The following is a 19,877-nucleotide window of genomic DNA, read 5'->3' on the forward strand; positions in this document are numbered from 1 at the left end:
CAAGGGTGGTTTATACTTTTACTGGGGTAACATAATTTAATCTAACCAACTTAACCCTATACCACTACCGCTGACCACAAAAATGTTCTGGCGATTAAAGTACTTGACCATGTAACAGAGGCAATTCATTTGTTGCCCACGAGTTCAAACTTCAGTATTTTTTTTTTTCAAACGGGACCCTGATTTGAGCTCAAAGTGGGGAATCCAAACCTCTTGCCATCACCACCAGCTTAGGGCTTGACCATTCTCTAATTTCTGTAAAACCGATTAAACGTCGAAAGGACCAAATACTATGTTTGCCGGCCAATACACGGCAAAAATAATGCTGAAGGACTACTGGAAACTGACCCCTCCCGAAATTCCAAAAAAAAAATTTCAAAAGCCAGATAAACTGAATAGGACACTTTTCGGTGATCACCAGGGCGTCGCCAACAATTAAGACACAAAACCTCTCTGAAACTCAGGGTACTTGCTTTAGATTCTAAGAAGAAAGGAATTCCTCGTCATGCAAATCCCCGAGGAAAACAGCAATAATGTCAGTTATCTTTCCGAACGCGGCGCCTTCCAATCTCTGCCACCATTAAGTGTCCATCTCTTTGCAATAAACAACGCGGAATGATTCCATCAGTGGAATGCTTAATGGCGAATAAGAGTCCTTAAGTTGGCACAAAAAGACGCGCGGTGGCCATGCCGATCAATACGGTAGCACATAGCTTTGTACATCGGCTTTGCACATGGGGGAAATAGGCCCGTGATAATTGTACCATAAATTAGGGATTCCTATCACCAAAAGTGTTCTATACTACATTCTGTATGGACTCAAATGGTATGTTCCATGACACACGGATGATGTAGTGGCCGGCCTATCGGTATGATGATGGTAGATGTGCCCACGGGAATTGGAAAGGGAGAGGTGAATGGCCAGAGTTTGAGTACATCGTTACAAAGAGACAAGTGAATCGTAATTGCGGGAGGTGGATTTGGGGGGAGGATGATATGATCCAAAGCCTAATAATAAGACCTACCGCACGTATTCGGGCCGTCTTGAAAAAAATACGTCTCTCCAGCATTTTTGAATATGTTGAATACTTTGCCACTTAACAATTAGCCACTATATTGTGAGTTATTTTTGTGCCAGCTATTCTGTCTATGATGATATTAAAATTTTATGATATGCGTGACAATCTATCATTCTTATCATTCATTGATATCATTATCCTTCACTTTTTTCTTTTTTCCCCCTTCTGTACTTATGAACTCGTGCAAACTAGTGCATGGTACCCATCATAAATTCTCTGGGCTCTGATAGCATTGCTATATGTATTCCCAAATGCATTAAGTGACGAAAATAACCACCGATACAGCATTCACAAGCTATTGGTATTGGATTCCTGGAAGTTCTGGTATATTGTGTCTGGTAATGGCCCGATATTTGTCCTCCACTCACCTCTGACCGAATGTGCGTTCACATTCCAGATAGGACGATCTTTCTTTAGACTGGGTTCCCATAAACATATCGCACTAGCAGGATAGGTCCAACTCTCAGGGGATTCTTGATAAAATTGCATTCAGTTTAAGTGGCTTAAATGTCTGTCACGCCCACTGAAGCTGCTGGGGAATGAGGGGGTAAATAACTTTCGTGCACGCTTAAATAGAAGGAAATTTAACTGAAACTCCTCGGAGATGGATCGATCTTGATAGTGCGCTAGGGTTATGGGAATGGTCCCTTTTTACCTTTTCGTATGTCATAGGAGGGCACTAAGCAAAACATAAGCAGCATGAATTTACTTGTAGATTTAAGGCTTTTGTCGAGTGCAGTTATGAGGTCGGGGGTGGTGGGGTTGGCGAAGAAAGAAACGGAGAACTATCTGATTGTCTAAATGGGAGACAAATGCGATGGGCAATGCAGAATAACGGTCATTTCCAACTGTGCATTTCCGACAGAAATAGCTCCACATAAAATACACCGTACATATCATCGTCATCACCGCCGCCGCCGACCGTCGCTGCTACTATCGGCACCATCAACCTTCTCACACTTATAGTACGCAGTGGCCAGTTCCTATAAGAAGTCATTTGACATGACTTTTGGTCACATCTTCCAACATTGAATGTACAGATACTGTTATAAAGACACTTAATATTCACCACTTTTTTCTCATAAAGGTTGCAGAAAGGCTTAATTCCTAACATGGGAGTTGAATTAACCCTGGGGTGCTAAGGGTCAAAAGGGGGCGGTGAACTACTGATTCCAACGCAGATATTTCTACGGAATATGTGTACATGGGGAGAAGACATCGTAGCTCTGTTGGAATCAGGAAAATGTGGAGACAGGCGCATGGTTTTCGGTCATAGTTCGGCTGTTGCACTTAATCCGTGTCACCACTAGAAACTGAAGTTGTTCTCATGCATGGACTTAAAATCAAAGAAACGCGTGACGCGATCGACCAATCGCAGTGCTCTACTGATGGTTTTGGCCTTTGGGAAGAGCAAATGGGTAATTCGTAATTTTGACTCTAGCGCTCAGTTCATATGCAGATCGATGCTCCACCTCTTATCTTTTGACGAAAATACTTGCATAAAAGATTTAGAAACCCACCAGGAAATACCAACGTCCCTAACCATCAGCGCAATGGGCAATTTAGCCTAACAAATAATTCAAGAGCCGTTTTAGTTCTTTCTCTCTTTTCTGATGTGATTAAAATGGTTTCATTATTTTCTATTCGTTACTTCATTCGCTTCTTTCCATTTCACTGATTTTATTACATTTGTTGACAATCATGCAAAGGTAAAATAGGATTTTACTTTGTGTTAGGTCCTGCAACAAGGCGACTTCAAAGGTTCCAAATGTTGCACATGGACAACGCACGTGAACAGATGAAGCACGTAGAATGCTAATTACCAATGACCGAGTTATTCCTGAATTTGTTTTTCCTAGAAATTACACGCAGGAACATATTACATAAGTGTAATCATACGTTACGTCCGTTTACGTCCAATTACGGCATTCAGGTACGGAAGCAATTTTAAAAGAGAACGTTTCCGCTTCCAATAATCGCGCCTTGTTCTCTCACAATCCTAAATTGTTTCCCCAATGATTGGATTGTCCGCCTAACGAAATGAAGAGGGAAACGTGATGGAGGAAATAAGACGCTTTTCCAGTCCTTCTTGGAAATACTTATCTTAATGTGTTTATCGCTGAGCTTTCCAAATTCAAAGAATCTATGCATTTTGCTTTGCGTCTCTGCCATGACGATTTGGGTAAAATTTCTATCACAAGGTTTCAGCTTCCAAATTAAACAGTATCTACTTCTTAAATATAGATATTTCTCTGCCAATTTTGCTCGAATGGTGATGTTATTTAGACCCAAACCAGTCCAAGTTAAAAATATGTCTGAACAAAAAACATCTAATCATTGGTTCATTACTAAACAACACACTTGTACCATCAGCTTCTAAATTACCCACAATTCAAATTTTATAAATGCTTCAGAGCAACAGAACCCAGGAGCTACAACTGAGCTTCATCTTTCAAAAGAATCATCCCCACTTGCTCTCTACACATCCGTCCCTCATACATATTCCCATTAATAAACCACTTAGCGTCTGTCTAGGCGTATTGATCTTGTGACGCATGACCATGGGACAATAATGGCCGCCTTGGCGACCGAAGATGGTGTCATCCTGCTTCTGGGAGATTGTTTTTTAAAATCAAATAGGCGTGTTTTCGGGCATAAAAGGTTATTCCATCTCTTAAATTGAGGTGCAGACCGTACGCATTCATTTCTAACAAGAATGTATATAGTAATTAAAAAAAGGCAACGGGTTTTTTATACTTAGATGATAGCTAAGCGTGATAGCTAGAAGCAATCTTTGTCACATTCCTTTGCATTTTCACATTTCATTCTTTCTCTACAGAGACAACTGCCATATTGTTGAATCAATTGTATTTTTCAAGAAGACATATGATCGAGTCTGACCAAGGATTTAGATGGCCGACATACTGACCAGACAATTCTTGGCACAAACTGCAGCAGTTTCAACGTCCGCCATGTTTTATTGTATTTACAAACTGTCTGGCAAGAGTGTCTGGGAAAAGCTAGTTTTCAGGAAAACATCAAATCAATATCGCTCCAATTTCATCCCAGATATGACAGATTATTTACCATGTTGGGCATTATTACATGGGTTTGAGTGAAGCATTAATTTAATTAGATCTGCTGAGTGCAGAAGCAAGAAACCCATATAAAGCTTGCTCACGGAATCACTACCTCTTCCCTAATCAGAAATTTATGAATCCCAAGCAGTACGATTTATATCAATTTCGAACGACCTCCATGATTTCTGCAAACACACGCACGGTAGCACTACTAGAATGACAGCATTAAAAAACATTCTACATATTTGTGTTGAAAATAAGGTCACCATAATGATATCCTGCTTTATTGTACGATATCCATTCAAGCGATAACCATTTTCAGGGGAATCACGAAATCCATACTACGAAACAACCAACGTCTATTATATGCGCCTGCCTACAGATATAGGCTACACAAGTGATTTTAATAATGTCGACTACCAATCCTCGGCATCCCTCTCCCCAGAGAGCCCGACTCTGAAATTTCTGTCTGATGAAAAATCGATATCGTCTATACGGAACCGATTGCCAGCGTTTTATTCACAGAGCGATCATACAAATTCTCTCCACTGATCAAGGCAGTGAGACATGCGCACAATTTGTCAGAATATCTGTCTCTTCAACGCACACGCGCGCGCGTGCAGGTGCAAACGCATACGCATGCTCACAAACACCAACAGCTAAACGGGCAAGCACACACAGACACTCAGGCATACATGCCCAAACATACTTGCAAACGCGCACAGGTAGATACATTGTGAGCAAAGGGCTTACTGACAACAAACAACACCCAAGTCGCGACCACATATCACCCAGAATTTCACTGCGAGGTTGTCAGTTTCTATTCTTTCCATCAAATACTTTTATTCTAAGGCATTGGGCACAAGAGTTTTTTGCAATGTTACCCTCACTCCCAGTGGTTAGTGGTGTATGCTAACGCGGAAGAGATTCTCAATCGGGGCATTGGAACCGCAGGGTGCAAAGCAGAACCTGCAGATGTGCTCTTGGTATTTGTTAAGTCTTCTTTTGACACTTATAAGACAGATAGGAAAGCTCAGAGGCTTTTTCATTTGCATGATGTACAAATTTGCTGCATTTATATTCAAGATTCATTTTCATTATATCCTTACGAGTGCCAAAAAGTTATGTTTATCGAAAACTTATGGCCTCATTTAACCTTAAATATGGCTTGCATTGTCGTTGGCCATCTTTTGATTCATGTTCGTTATAAATATTTAGAAATCTGAAAATAACATAGCTTAGAAAACTGTAAATGTACAGTAACTGAGCATGCATTCACTGCTTAACAAATTTATCACACATAGAATAAAGAAAAGAAAACCCGCGTTAGAATGCACCACTATAAGGACACGCACGGGCCTTTGATCTGCCCTGACCTTAACCGTTTTCAAGTGTTGAGGTTTGTTATAGTAATCTGTCTAGCGTAAAACATTAATTGTTTTGATTCCTGTCACGGTTAGAGCAGTGCCACCTCATCTTTGCATTCCAGGCATACCCGGCATTCTCTTGGCCTGGGCGCATACCGGGGACTGAGGATGGGGCACCGCGTTGTGCGCGGAAGAGACGTAATGGGGAAATTATAACAGTTTTATAGATAAACGCACGATATTTGGAAATATTTTGTTATCTAATTTATAGGGCGTGTTCTGGTGTGGATGTGTTAGGGTAGTGTGAGGAGAATTAAGACGGTGTGCTTAGTGGATGTGTGTAAGTGTGTGTGTGTGTGTGTGTGTGTGTGTGTGTGTGCGTGATTGTGTGTGTGTGTTTTTTTTTGCGTGTGTGCGTGTGCGAATATTTGTGTGTGTGCGTGTGGTTGTTAGTGCGCGCGTACGTGCGTGTGTGTGTGCGGAGTGCGATAAAGAGAGATAAAGAGAGTAGCACATCCCTCCTCAAAATATTTTCATTAATTTTATAATTTCTGCGAACTAGGTGGAAACACACAATGGCACGATGCCACGGTCCTTTACACTACATCTTGTCAACCCCTTCTGGCAGAAATGACATCATCATCCATCACCAACAACACGTAAAAAACACAGTATAAACAAACAAAAGTTAAGCACCTCGCTGATGGCGTCTGATCTGAAGGATTAGTGACGTCAAGATTCGTCTAACAAACCAATCGCTTGCCCTTTTATGAGCTAATTGTGATTAGAGGCTCAGAAAAAAACAGACGCCTTCTTGTAATGCACAATGTTACGAGTCGATAATGTGTAAAAAATTGGGTTCCATTTTAGCACGCACGTGCTCTTACTCCACGATAAAAGCACACATACTGTAACTGAGTACATGTGTATCACCAATACGTCACGAAGATTTTAAGGCATCGTTCCTAATGAATTTATATATCGTTCTATGCAGAACGATCCAACTCCGTGAGGACTATCGCCGAATGCAATCAGATTAACACGCTTCCTCTTGTTTCCAACGTAACCGTATAATCACCAGTTTGCCTGTAGCCACTCAACGCCAGGAGAAAGCGTGTTTGTCTGTTAATCCGATTGCATTCAACAGGAGTCCGCGCGGAGTTGAATCGATCTAGGTAGAACCATTGTTTCATTGGGAATGAACCTTAAAACACGAACATGGGAACAAAAATGTATTTAGAAAATGAAAAAACACGCACACAGACACAAACATGCACACACAAACACATTAACATGCACATATTGACACAGAGGTACGCAAGCGCAGGCAGAGACAAATACTCAAGCGTACACACACTTACGATGTACACACCCATGCCCAAATACCCACACTTGTTTAAGCAAATGCTAAATACACAAAATGTCTGGAAAATGTACAAAATATAAACTTCGATCGTCAGACACTTCCATGTGACCCAGCAATGTTAACTGGGAATGCTTTCAACCATTCCACTATGATATCGGTAAAAAGAAAATTGCCTAGCCCTTAACTGCAATGAGACGACAGAGATCCAGATGGCGTTTTACTTGACCTTCCTATAATATTTTACCAGGTTACGGTGGGGTGGGGTGGGGGAGCAACAAAAAGATGCACAGTCGTAGATGTGAAGCAAGAATCTTAACATGAGCTACTCAGTGGCATCTCGTAACACCCCACAATCCTTCAGTCAGTGACTCGTCTACTTCGTCGTTAAAATCTATTTATACTGCTACAGTATATCCCTCCCATTTTCAATTGCAAAAGAGTTAACGAGAAGTCCAATTGCTCATTTTTTTCTCTCTGAAGTCGAATAAGGGGAGATGATGAAAAAATTGCGTGGAATAGGAGACTTTCTTAGAGGAACGCTTGTCGCTTGGGAATGGTTTATCACTGGAGCTGTAGACTGAGGGATCGTTTTGATGAAAATATTGAAAAGGTTCATAATTTACATCCGTCCGTCAAATAGCTTGTTGGAGATTCACAGATTTTCTCTCAACGCGATGTTACTGTGCATGACTCAAAACAATTAATAATGCAATGGTGAGTCTCCCTAAAACGTATCGATAGACGAACGAAATAAAAGAAACGTCGCCTAGCAGCACAAAGAAACTTAAATGTCATTTAAGACTGCGATATTGTACAACGCAAAATCCAGTATTAGTCTATACTTCAGAGAATGGTTCGTGGCAAATAACAGCTTCGACGCAACATTACTTGAATCAATAGAAAAGGCATGAAAGGCAGCTATTTATTTTGCTAAATGCCAGCGGTGACATTTTAGCTGTACAGATAGCTGTGAGCAGGTTATTTCTTCATCATCCCCATAATCTTTATCATTTGAAAATGTTTCCAATCTTTAATTATCAATAATTTCTCATTGCAATAAAAACACGAATACGTCACCAATTCCTCTTTACTTATATCCAAGATTTTTACCCCCCCCCCCCTGCCCCACTCGCCCTACTTAATATGGTTCGTTTTTTTAAATTAGATCACTCCTCTCCTACCCCAGCCTCAATCTCGATTCGGACCCGCTTCTGAACTGGTCTGCTTTGTCTCTGACCCCTCCCCCCCCGCCCACCCCACCCCACCCCATCCACTGCCCTACAGCATCCGGCAACCTTTTGGGATACCAGATTAACATAAGCCTTGCAAGCATCATTACCACTAGGGTCCTTTAAACCATCTACTAATACAGCACCACTATGTAACTGCTTAGCAGCTTATCGCAACGAACTGTGAACGATCGATGCGCCATCCCGTGGGGACATGAGCGTTAAAGCTTCCACAATGTTCATAATACAAATGATCAATAAGTATGAATCGGATTTTAGCCTCCAACACCAAGATGTACCTGTCACATGTACCTGACTCAATGAGACGGGACTATATTAGAATGTTATATGAACAAACCCGAGATATTAACTCTCTCAGACACCAGTTGGACCGACTTTTTCGGTCGGAAGTAAATCTGTGTGAACGGGGTTGGGATCACGACGCAATCTGCACATAACTTGTGTAAGAAAGTTACAAAAGAATAAATGTGACTATGAAGTTTAATCCCTCATAATAATAGGGGAACAGTTGACGCGTTAAAAGACCACGGCGTCGTAAGCCCTTACTTATTGCATTATTGTGACGTAACGCGTTATTGTGACGTAACATATATCAATACCAATGCCTTGGGTCTTAATACAAAACGACATATGCACAAATAGACCGCACATCTGTTTCGGATCCACTGAATGCCAATGATACTGCTCATTATCCTAAATGGTCCTATGTCATGATTATAAAGCTCGCTTCCAGTTAATAATAGCTAAGAGGATGTGGTGTTCAGTTTGTGGAGTTAATTTTGGTATCTCGTGACAGCCGGGACAGAGTTAATTTGCAATTTTCGAATGCTCCAGCAGCTTTAATTTGACGGATTCATAACAAGTTCGATTTAATGTATATATCCAGTGTAATTTACTTTCTATTATTTCGGGCTTATTTGGTTATGCAATACAGCATGACACGGATCACTTTAAAAAATATATTAAAAATTCAAACGATTCCTGGGACTTCATTCTGTGCACCTGATTATCTGGACAACCTCCTCTTCTGAAAATGTGTTTCGTTATCAAAAACCACACAGACAACGCAGTTCCCATTACGCTCATCGGCCCAAGACAAAACTCACTTGTCTTAAAGAGTTGACTCTTTACCCCCCCCCCCCCCCGCCCCCTTGATGCCCTTATTTAGATAGCGGTGAAGGAATTTATTTATCTAAACAGGTAAACACATTCAACATCTTTGTAAACATTATCAAAGGTAAGTTTGGGTCAATGCATCCCCCCCCCCCACACACACACACACACACTGCCTGAAGAGACCGCACATGGTACATCATTTAAGAACAAAAAGGACCTAAAATCAGAAAAAAGCCGATAATTCATCTCTCGCTTAAATAAAGAAGATGAAGAAAGAGGTGGTGCGAAAATACGCGAAGCCATGTTTTATGTATCATCCTGACTAGCTCCCATAAAATCATTCAGACACACACAAGTTTTGCCTAGTGGTATGTCAGGTCGCAACAAAAAAGAGGAATAAACAGTGGGATCCATCTAGCAAATAAACTGAAAAGCAACACTTCCAAGGTTCCTCTTTTTATCTGAGGCACTTGAACTTAAAAGAGGATCGAGAACGATAACCTCCAAGGAAGAAACAACCCAAAAAGATAATGACCTTTAAAGGGCTGCAATTTTTTTCCATTTACACGCTGGAAATCAATAGAAGTGAGCTCTGTTCAGCTAATTTGGGTAGAGGCATTCTGTTGAAGTTAAGTTTTCTGTTGGCTTTGCAAAGAATGGTTTTGCAACATATTTTTATCTAAAACATTATGCACTGGATTTAATGTACTGTATTTAACAAAACGCATCTAAAGGCAGACTTACTGACCACATACACATACACATAAACACGCACACAAACACCCACACACAAATGCACACACAATATCGCTTGTTATTATCTTTCCATCTGTACCCAACCCCCAACCTAACAACCCAAAATTACAGCCTAACCCCCCAAGCACACACACACACACACACACACACACACGCATGCACACGCACACACAAACACACACCCACACACACCTCCACCACCACCACCAACAACAACAACAACGTCCGCGAACTACCTCCTAGCATTAATTCACTCATCCCTCCCTTCTTTTCCAAACTCCATGTCAACTGTTTGACAACAAATGGCCAAAGATTCCAAAATGACTCAATAACAGTAAACATGATATACTGACTTTGTATCCCCGGTTATTCAAGTTACAAAGCCATGTTTAAAAAGAATGCGGCCAGTTCATAGAGGTCATTTTATACGCAAGGACTGCCTCGCATCTCTTGTGCTTGGACCCATTTGTGAAAAGTGCATAATACTATGACTTTAAAATGCATTTACTTAGATACGCTATCTCAAAAACAGAAACCAAGAGCTTACACACACACACACACACACTCACACACACACACACACACACACACAGTTTAAACAAAACACACAAGCACACGCAAATAGACGCACGCCCGCATAGATTTACACACACAAGTTAAAATCCGCTTGATAACAGGCTGACCTTCAACCACTGTTTAATTTCCCAATTTCGCTTTCAGGTTTAACCAACATTTAAAATCACACATCCACAGCCGCAAGCACGTGCATTCTCCCTCAAGGTCATCCCACCGCCTGTCAAAACTCGCCAGTTGTTTATTTTTGTGGCTTTCTCTGGTACTTTTTATCTGTGCCTCGATCAGCAATCTGCACGTGAATCAAAAATCCCGACGCACGCAAAATCTGCGTTCTGGTTAAGTGAATCATATGAAATAGAATGATAATTAGGGTATAGACCGAGTGGGTGACTGAGTCAGATCGGACTCCTATCCCTCCCCCTCCCACAAAAACACCCACGTCTCCCACGCACACGCGAAAGGCACATACTCTAACAAAGAAAGATTTTTTTCTCGTGTAGAGAGATGCATTGACAGCGAACCCTCCCCCCCTTTTTAAACCCCCTGCACACGCACGCGCAACGCTTATACGCAAGCCAGCACGCACGCCGTGTTTTCTCCTTTCACTCGCTCCTCTCGTGTGCCAGTCAGTCTGTAACTGTCATGCAAGGGTCAAGTTGTTTTTGTCTTGTGAAGTGGACAGGCTGACCTAACAATGATAAATTGAAACCAAGTGTCCATGCATTTCTATTATTTAGAGAGAAAATTGAATTAAGTTGGAACACCTGACTTCAACAACTGTTGCACTGACACAAAGAAAGACTGCAGCAGAAGCAAATGTAAATTTACAATAAAATGTCTCATCTAAGGACTGAAAGTCCTACATCAAATATACCTATGTCAATTGTGTCATTTTGAAAAACACAATGTGTACTCGCCAAATATCATGCACGGTTTCGGCACTAATCCAAAACAACTGCGACGACAGAGACATAAGAGATAGACGTTTCAAAGTGCAAAACAACAATAACATGTTGAAGATTTTATCGCTACTCATTTGCGGCGGCATACCGCGATCGTTTTCCGTAACGAGGAAGACGTGAATAGGTATATACCGTGCTGTCACACGTTTGTGTGTCTCTTTTTCTTTTTATATGAGACTGTACATTGTAGCGTTTTTACTCCAACTGTTTTAATGCCTACTACAGGAAGTGGGCAGTTTAAAAGTCAATATGAAAGTGAATATATGGTATTGCATAATTTTAATGTTTCCTTCCGCTATTTGCGAAGCCCAGGTGACCCTGCAGTTTTTCTTCGAGTTAATTAATGCAAACCGGTCTTTACTACACCTGGTCTGGTCCTGAACCCCCCTCCCCCCTCCACCGTTCATCAAAATCTTATTTTCCCTTCTTGGCAATCCACACAAACACTTGTCATACAAGAATACCTACTTAACCTTAGATCTTATCAATATAATACCTCAAGTACGTTTTCAACAAACAAATACGTGTCGCTAAATTTTAACTCATTATCAGATGAGGGGGTACTCTTGTATCACGACCATGTCCTGTCAACATATAAAACGGCGTGTTACTTTTGAAACTACACAACTTTAAATGTATGTTTAAGAAGCAGTCACGGGACTGGTGCGTAAAACCGAAATTATTTATTATTTCAACCATGAGGTCAGTAAATAAATGTCGGTCGGTTAACCACAAGCGTTCTGTTTAATAAGCACACCAGTGATACAGTCTTGGGGAACGTCTAGATACAGAACAACATTTGCTTTATTAGTGGTCAGATATGAGTACTGAGTTTGGAGATGGCTGTATTTAAACCCTAAGAGCTTCACCGTGGGATAAAATACACACTGAGAACTTCCCTCTTCTATCAGTATGCCTTTCTGCCTGTATTTGGAGAGAAGAGTTCCCTCTAAAATACTAAACTTTCAGGCCCCACTAAAATACTATACAACATTTTTGTAACAGGCTACTAGAGCATCCTGAGGCCAGAGTGTGTGTGTGTGTGTGGGGGGGGGGGGGGGGGGATTCAGTAGCTTCTCAAACTCAGGGTGCATGCCTATGACGTAATGACTAATCGAGATATTACTCCGGATTCCTTTGAAATTCCATCGCACTTCGCCAGGCCCGGCTAATTTACTATAGTATGTACTTCGTTCACAACGATTAGAGTATCGGCTTCCAAATCTAGCCAGGTATATTACGGTCTATCATAACAGTATCTCCTAACAAACATTGTGTGTCATTCAACGAGTACGGGACATAAATAATGACCGAGCAAAGATCTACACCTGATACTTAAACAACCCCTGCGTTGCGTAACGAGGAAGATGATTTAATCAGTCACCGGCGTCTTTTCGGGACGCACCTTGAAGATGACCCGTTAACGAGCGAAATCACGAGAAATGAGCCTGCTCTTTAAGAGAGAGGGAGACGCGCCCATTTGGTCTGGAGACGCTGTCGTAATGACAGAGTACGTTGATAAACCTGAAATGCCCGTGAAACATCCTCCCAAAACCATTGTCTATCTTGCTTCCACAGGCTATGTTTTGTTCCCCTTTTCCTATTATATATATTATGAACAACACGTGATTTGGGTACAAAACAAGTGGAGATGTTTTAAACCGCATGTTTCCTGCTTGCAGGGAACTAAGACAATTTAATTTCTTTACGCGCAGCTGTATTTTCAGACTCCGTTGGAATGAGATAAAAAAGGTCGATGTGACCTTTTTAGAATAACAAAATGGCAATAGGGATGAGGAATATTTGATATCTGATATAATGCATTATGTTTTCATCATGTGTGTAATCAGGATGTAACCATAGATCTAATAAATACAGTCATTGTAAAAAGGGTCTCGATTTCCAAAGAGTAAATACAAGGAACGTCTGTTAACAGGGAACAAGCAACTTAAAATAACACTTATTTACTTAGCTAATGATCAATCCGTTAATATGAAACACAGAGAGCTAATCTAAACTAATTATAACGATCGGTTGGAACAAAGTTCAGGCAGATGACAGAAATAAGTGAATGAATCATCGCCATAACAATGCGGATATGTCGATTTCGGAGTTGTCGTTTACATCGAGCTTGTCGATTTCCGCACGCTTGTTGATTTCGTCGCATGGAGATCGCTGCACTCGTGCTTTTGTCTTTTTCGTCTCATCCCCCAATGCAGCGTATCCCGTTTCGTTAATCACGAATTAGTAATATAACAGAGTGGTAAATGTATGTGTACAACACTACTTGCTTATTAAGCAGATGTTGTTGACCCGATTGCATTCATCTGACAGTTTTCTTTTTGACTGAAATCGTCAGCAAGCCATCACTCGCCAAAAATATTGACCTTTTCATTTCACTTTGTTAAAAATAAACAATCACTTTGTTATCGTAGCTTACACATTTAAATTTAGCAGGTTAATCTGTGAAGATAATGGATGTACCAATGAATAAATATATAACATCACAGAAAAGCTTCTATTTATATCATTCTATTTATATTAAAACGAATCCCATATTCAATCACAAGAAACATGCCGCATTATTCTCTAACACATAAATACGCATTGGCACCCCAGCCCCGAACCTGGATCATCAAATACGCGTGACCTTGGTTATTTTGTCACTGAGGAAAAAAGTTGACAACGAAATCGAACGCAAATGAAGTGATGTCATGCGGGAGTTAGTCACAAGGCAAACAATATGAATCCCGCTGTCTTTCCACATGATGGAGGCGACGGAAAATTTGTGGGTCGGAACGTGGATAATTACATCGCTCCCTTGATGATGGGGACTGAAATTATTCTGATTGCCCAGAAGCATATAGAAAGCTACAATTGAAAGCAAGCATGGCTCAGATACAAGAGAACATGCGACAATAATGTCTCTCTGGTGTCTATATATATAGTGGTCTAATGGAAAAGAAGGAGATTCGTTACTTTGATCGGTGCATCGCATGCTTTGGGGGGGGGGGGGGGGGTCGTCGTAGGTAAAATAGCAAGGGGGTAAAGCAAAAGAGGAACTGCAGGAAGTGGGTGGGTGGGGTGGGGTGGGGTGGGGGTGGAGAGGATCATATTTGTTGTCAATGATATTGAGAGGGGGGCGGGAAACAATACTCTAAATATGTTGCTAGATATATGTCAACTGACGTTGATCTTTTTCAGATTACTTATATTCAAATAGACTCAAGCAAAGAGATGGATATGCATCTCTTTCACTCAATATACAGTGACTATGGGCCTTAATAAAATTTGAAGTCAGTCATGTATTCATGTCTTTATTCTCCCTGCAGAAAGTTTTAGATATTCTTCCATCTGTGTTTAATGCTAAGATGTTTTACAGCTATACTTCCACCATCTCTCTCTCTCTCTCTCTCTTTCTCTCTCTCTCTCTCTTATTCGGTGCACACGCGCGCGCAACCCGTCAGGATTGAGTGGCGGGGGGTGCAGCAATTTATCTTTAATCATGTGACATGTGCACAGAAAAAAAGGAGAGGGGTGCAAATGAGTCATAAACAAAAAGTCCCTATCTCTCTCTCTCTCTCTCTCCACTTACTCAATACAAACCGCTCTGGCCATGGATGAGTGGCTAGTCAGTATATGAATTTGACCCATAATGAGTCCGAGGGTATGACCAACTGGACCAGCGTTAAGCCTAGATGGACATCCAACACGCAGTGCCGTGCGCTATCCGATGTCCAGTCATTGTTTTTACTCACAACAAGATGACCAAGCCTCTAGTAAACGTGCTGGGCGCTATATTGTAATAGGTGGGCAGTAATTCCCCTATCAACCGTATTTGACTGAGTCAGCTGTTCAGATGGTTTTGAGTGTTAGAATTTTAAATAGACAAACATCAAATGAGCTTTAAAAACAAAATCGCCTCTTTTTTGTTTTGTTTTGTTTTGTTTTTTTTTTGTTTTTTTTTTTTTTTTTGTTTTTGTTTTTGTTTTTTCGGTATTCTTTTTTTATCAATTTTAGGTCTATTAATACGTGGGTCGTATAAAACATGACCTTTGAATGGGACAGAAACTGTGTCGACAGATAAGATCTTTAAGAGCTACAAAAGTTATTTCAGATTTTAATCTACATGACCCTAGTCGGTGGAATATTAACGCGAAGCATTGTCTTAACATTCTGTATGTTTAATTCGGGAATAATATGGGTCAAGTTGCATTCCACACATAACTTAAACAGACAATTGCACACTGAATAAAATAATAATCATAATAAAAAGAGAGTGAGAGTTTGTTTTACATAGCACACATGCCTTATTTGCAAAACACATTAAAGCAATGATAGAGAACCACAGCGTGATACGGGATAACATATCAATAGCATTACACTCGTATGCTTACGATGCTGGAAGAAAAACACATCACAAACCGAACAGGGTAAAGAGATTCTCAAAAACCATGACACACTTATCACCGTAAATCTAAATAAGCAGTCAATAACTGCATGTGTCATCCACATACATAAACGATTAAAATACAGTGGGAACTCTGCATACATAAATGTTATGTCGACGCCAGTTGGACCGAATTTTGCTCCAACGTGTCCCCGTCTGAACGGACCCGAAAGAATTATAAAAAATTACTGCATCATCCCGGCATTCAGAGAACACTGAACATAATCACACTAACATAATATATCTCGTCGCGTAAGAACAGCTTTCTATTGATCCCCAAGCAACCTCCCTGGAATGAAATCCCGTTTTTCCTGCAGACTCGCATAACCAGGCCTAATTATCATTCTCACAAGAAGAAAGGGAGAAAAACATATAAATTTACACCAGTCCCGGGGGCTTAATTTATGAAATTCATTTAATAATAGTGTTTGTTAAAAGGGGGAATGGTCAGCGTGGTCAGTTTGGACAGATTCCTCCGCCCAGTGACGGGGAGATAATGAGAAAAAGCTGCCCGTCCGGAGCCTGGTTGTAAGCGTCAGATCCGCTGATTCGGACTGCGAGAGAGGCGTGGCAGGAAAGGGCCGCATCAACAACGAAAACGTCCAGCTCTCTCCAGCGGCGCTGAGGCCAGATTTGATTTTGTCTGAGCAATATCAGTGCGGCATATTTCTGAACACATTTTAGATAAGATATCTCTAACTGGTTACGCATTTATGATACAACAAGCCTTGGTTTTGCTAATTTGGAATAAATTATTGCGTCGAAAAATCGAGGAGATCGCTACGTGAAGAGTGAGGTTTTCTGGATTTAGGAATAACGTCGAAGTGTAAATCAAGTTTCATAGAATAGTTTAAATAAATAAAATTCAAGTCCTCGTTTCATTTGGCTTGAAGATGTAGCATAAAATCAAAACCAAGCTGTTGTTTTCTACCATGAATCAATAGCGCAGTTTCTGAAAACTATGTAGAGCGGAACAGTAAGAAAATAAACATCAGGTGTAACAGTAAAACGTGTCTTACCTTGAAATCGTCTACTTCTTCCCCGACTGCCTCGATAACTCCAGTTGCCTCCCAGCCCAGAGGTGTGGGCAGCTTGAGATGGGGCTTGTAGAGGCCGCATTTGGCCATCAAATCATTGAAGTTAACACCGACAACTTTGACGCGGACCTGGACATGCTTGGCCGGGGGAGTGACCTCGTATTCCTTTTGTCTGATCTTCAACTTGTGCTTTCCGTGAAGAAACACATGACGGACCGTCGGCTTGGCGGGCTCCTCGACTTTTTCCTCCTTCTCCTTCACTGCTTCTCCGTCTTTTTTCTCGGTGCCGTTCGTCTCAGCGGCAGCATCTTCGATCTTGGTCGAAGTTTCCCCGTTCTCCTTCTTCTCCTCGGCGGCCGTGGTGTTGTTAGCTTCGTTCTTCTCCACGTTGCCCTCGGTCTTCACTGGGGCATCCTGGCCATTTTGTTCTGCAGGGGGTGCGGCTGGCTTCTGCTCTGTTTGTTCCTTGTTGTCGCTGTCTGATGCCATTTTTATAATGAGAACTGACCACACAGTGCAGAGAATGTACAGTACTAGCAATGCTCTTAGCAGTGATGATCAACCGAGTGATATGCGCTCGCTTGGTTCTATACGACCGGGCCAACGTAAGCTCCGCTTGAGTGAACTAAATACGACTGTGATGATACAGCGACGCTGTCAGTAAGATCTCTTCCTTGCGTTTTAATCTATATGTCCTACACTAACGCCTGCCTTGAACCGTGCCTACTTGCTTTCTCTCTTCGGATGACTCGAATCTCCGCTGCTTACTGCTCTGCCCTACGCTCTTCGTCACAGGAATGTTGAACACTCAGATGCTATGCCAGAAATCTCAGTGGGCTACCCAGGGTGAACTCCGCGGGCAGATGTGTCATCCGCTGCACAAAGAGCGTTTTCATATCACCGAGTTGTCCTGAGGGGAAGAGGGTGAAATGCGCAACGCGACAATGAGTTTTTTTTCTGATAAGGCTTGAATTAGGGCGTGTAGAATGAAATGTGCCTTGTAGCGAAATGTGTACGCGATATGTCAGTTTATAATAGTTTGAGGGGATGTTGAGAGAGAGAGAGAGAGAGAGAGAGAGAGAGAGAGAGAGAGAGGGAGGGAGGAAGGAAGGGGGGATCCTGTTTACAGGGCTGAGGAAGGAGGCAAAGGGGAAGAAAGTTAATATTTGCAGGTATATAGTAGAAAGAAAGACCCTGTTTGCACTATGGAGAAAGTATTGTGGGGGAGAGGAGGGGGGGTGGAAGGAATCCTTCGTGTAGAGTGAACTCTAAAAATGTATTAATTCTCATTCCATTTATATTTTAAGAACCGGCGAAAAATAGCGGACCTGAGAAATAATTAGTCCTGGCAGTAACACAAAGAAAAAGCCAATGTTACTATTTCAAATACTCCCTACTCCAAGCGTCTAAGCAAGCGAATTCTTCTTTCCTGCAGTTTTTAAATTACGAGCATTTTAAAATTTAATATATAGGTGTCCCTTTTCATCACCGGTGCCTTTTTTGTGATGATGGCTCTCACGCAAACAGCAACTGTCACATTAGGAGTAAAAATAACTCAAAACATATTTGGGGATATTTAAATTCAGAACATATTTCCACGATGGTGAGAAACGGAGGGCTTTCACGGTAAACATCGGTGTTAAAATCGTACTTGGTAACTTCCGTTGTGCTATACAAAAGCAAATGAATGCCGCTCACACACATGCATACTGAAAAAAAAACATACGAAAATCCCGGTATAAAATTTGAAATTATATAAAAACAAGATGCAAACTCCCCTCTCTTTCTCTCTCTCTCTCTCTCTCTCTCCCTCTCTTTCTCTCTCTCTCTCTCTCTTTCTCTTCAAATCAAGTCTTAACCTTTGTCCTCACGAGAACAAAAAAAGCCCCAGAGTTATCTATCCTGTTTGTAGAGTACGTAGTATTTAATTATCTCCGTAATAAAAGAAGCATCCAGTAAGCTATGTCGGGTTGCAAAGGTGAAAGCTCGCTCCAGGTGTCTCGGGGCCGTTTTCACAATTAAAAGTTTGGCACGGAACTTGGTCCAAACGTTTTACATGTACGTCGCGGATTTCATTTAGAAAATGAAATAAGTTTTGGGCTTAAACACTGGCCATGCATTTTTCCTTTTAAAAAGACAAAATATCTGAATATTTGAATCCGATTAACCTACCACTGATCTAACTTGACTCAAAGTACCTTTCTCTAAGTTAAGACCTATTTTCGAGCTAAATTAATTTTGTGGAACGGGCAAAAGGTATCAAGGTATTGTATTTGGCAAGTGACAAAAAGAGCGCTAGAGGCGGCCGGGGTCACCTTTGCGAGCCTCACTATGGGATGAGTTATTGACAACTTGGAGGTCGGAGTCACCGATAATGTAGATTACAAATGCAATAAGCTGGGCTCATTTTAACCGAGGCGCGAGACGAAAACCCCCGTCTTAACCCTCTAGATATTTTTTCTAGGTATCATTCCAGCATAGTGATGACGTAATGCCTACATAAAGAATATGGGATTAGATATTGAGAGAGAGAGAGAGATGGGGAAGAAAGAGAGATTCAGATATATCAAGTTAAATAGTTGTGTTTTGGGGAGGGAAAGAAACACACTGATGTAGCTTGGGTGCAATCACTCTGTTGGCTCTAATTTTTTTGTCGCCGCTCATCGCTATTTGAACTCCATTTATTTTCAAGAGAGTACCACAGACTTATCTTTGCTCCAGTAAAAGATGTTTTCCGGTTTTGCTGTTATGTCAACGAACACACCTTCTGAAAATAATAACATTCAAACTTCTGAGGGAATTCTGGATGCATTACTTTAGGCAGAGACAACACCAAAT

General features: G+C 41.2%; 1 protein-coding gene across 1 annotated transcript in view; it reads right to left on the reverse strand.

Moving 5' to 3' along the window:
- LOC106181391 (NADPH-dependent quinone oxidoreductase VAT1) overlaps positions 1–17,904 on the reverse strand; it is a 43,946-nt gene extending 26,042 nt beyond the window's left edge. Inside the window, exon 1 of the mRNA XM_013565761.3 lies at positions 17,022–17,904. Within this exon, the coding sequence (XP_013421215.2) occupies positions 17,022–17,528 (507 nt within the window). The 5' untranslated portion in view covers positions 17,529–17,904. The remainder of the gene's footprint in view (positions 1–17,021) is intronic.
- Between the last annotated feature and the right edge of the window lie 1,973 nt (positions 17,905–19,877).

The sequence above is a fragment of the Lingula anatina genome, chromosome 5, assembly GCF_051362555.1.
Source record: "Lingula anatina isolate TDL-2025a chromosome 5, LinAna3.0, whole genome shotgun sequence".
Lineage (NCBI taxonomy): Eukaryota > Metazoa > Brachiopoda > Lingulata > Lingulida > Lingulidae > Lingula > Lingula anatina.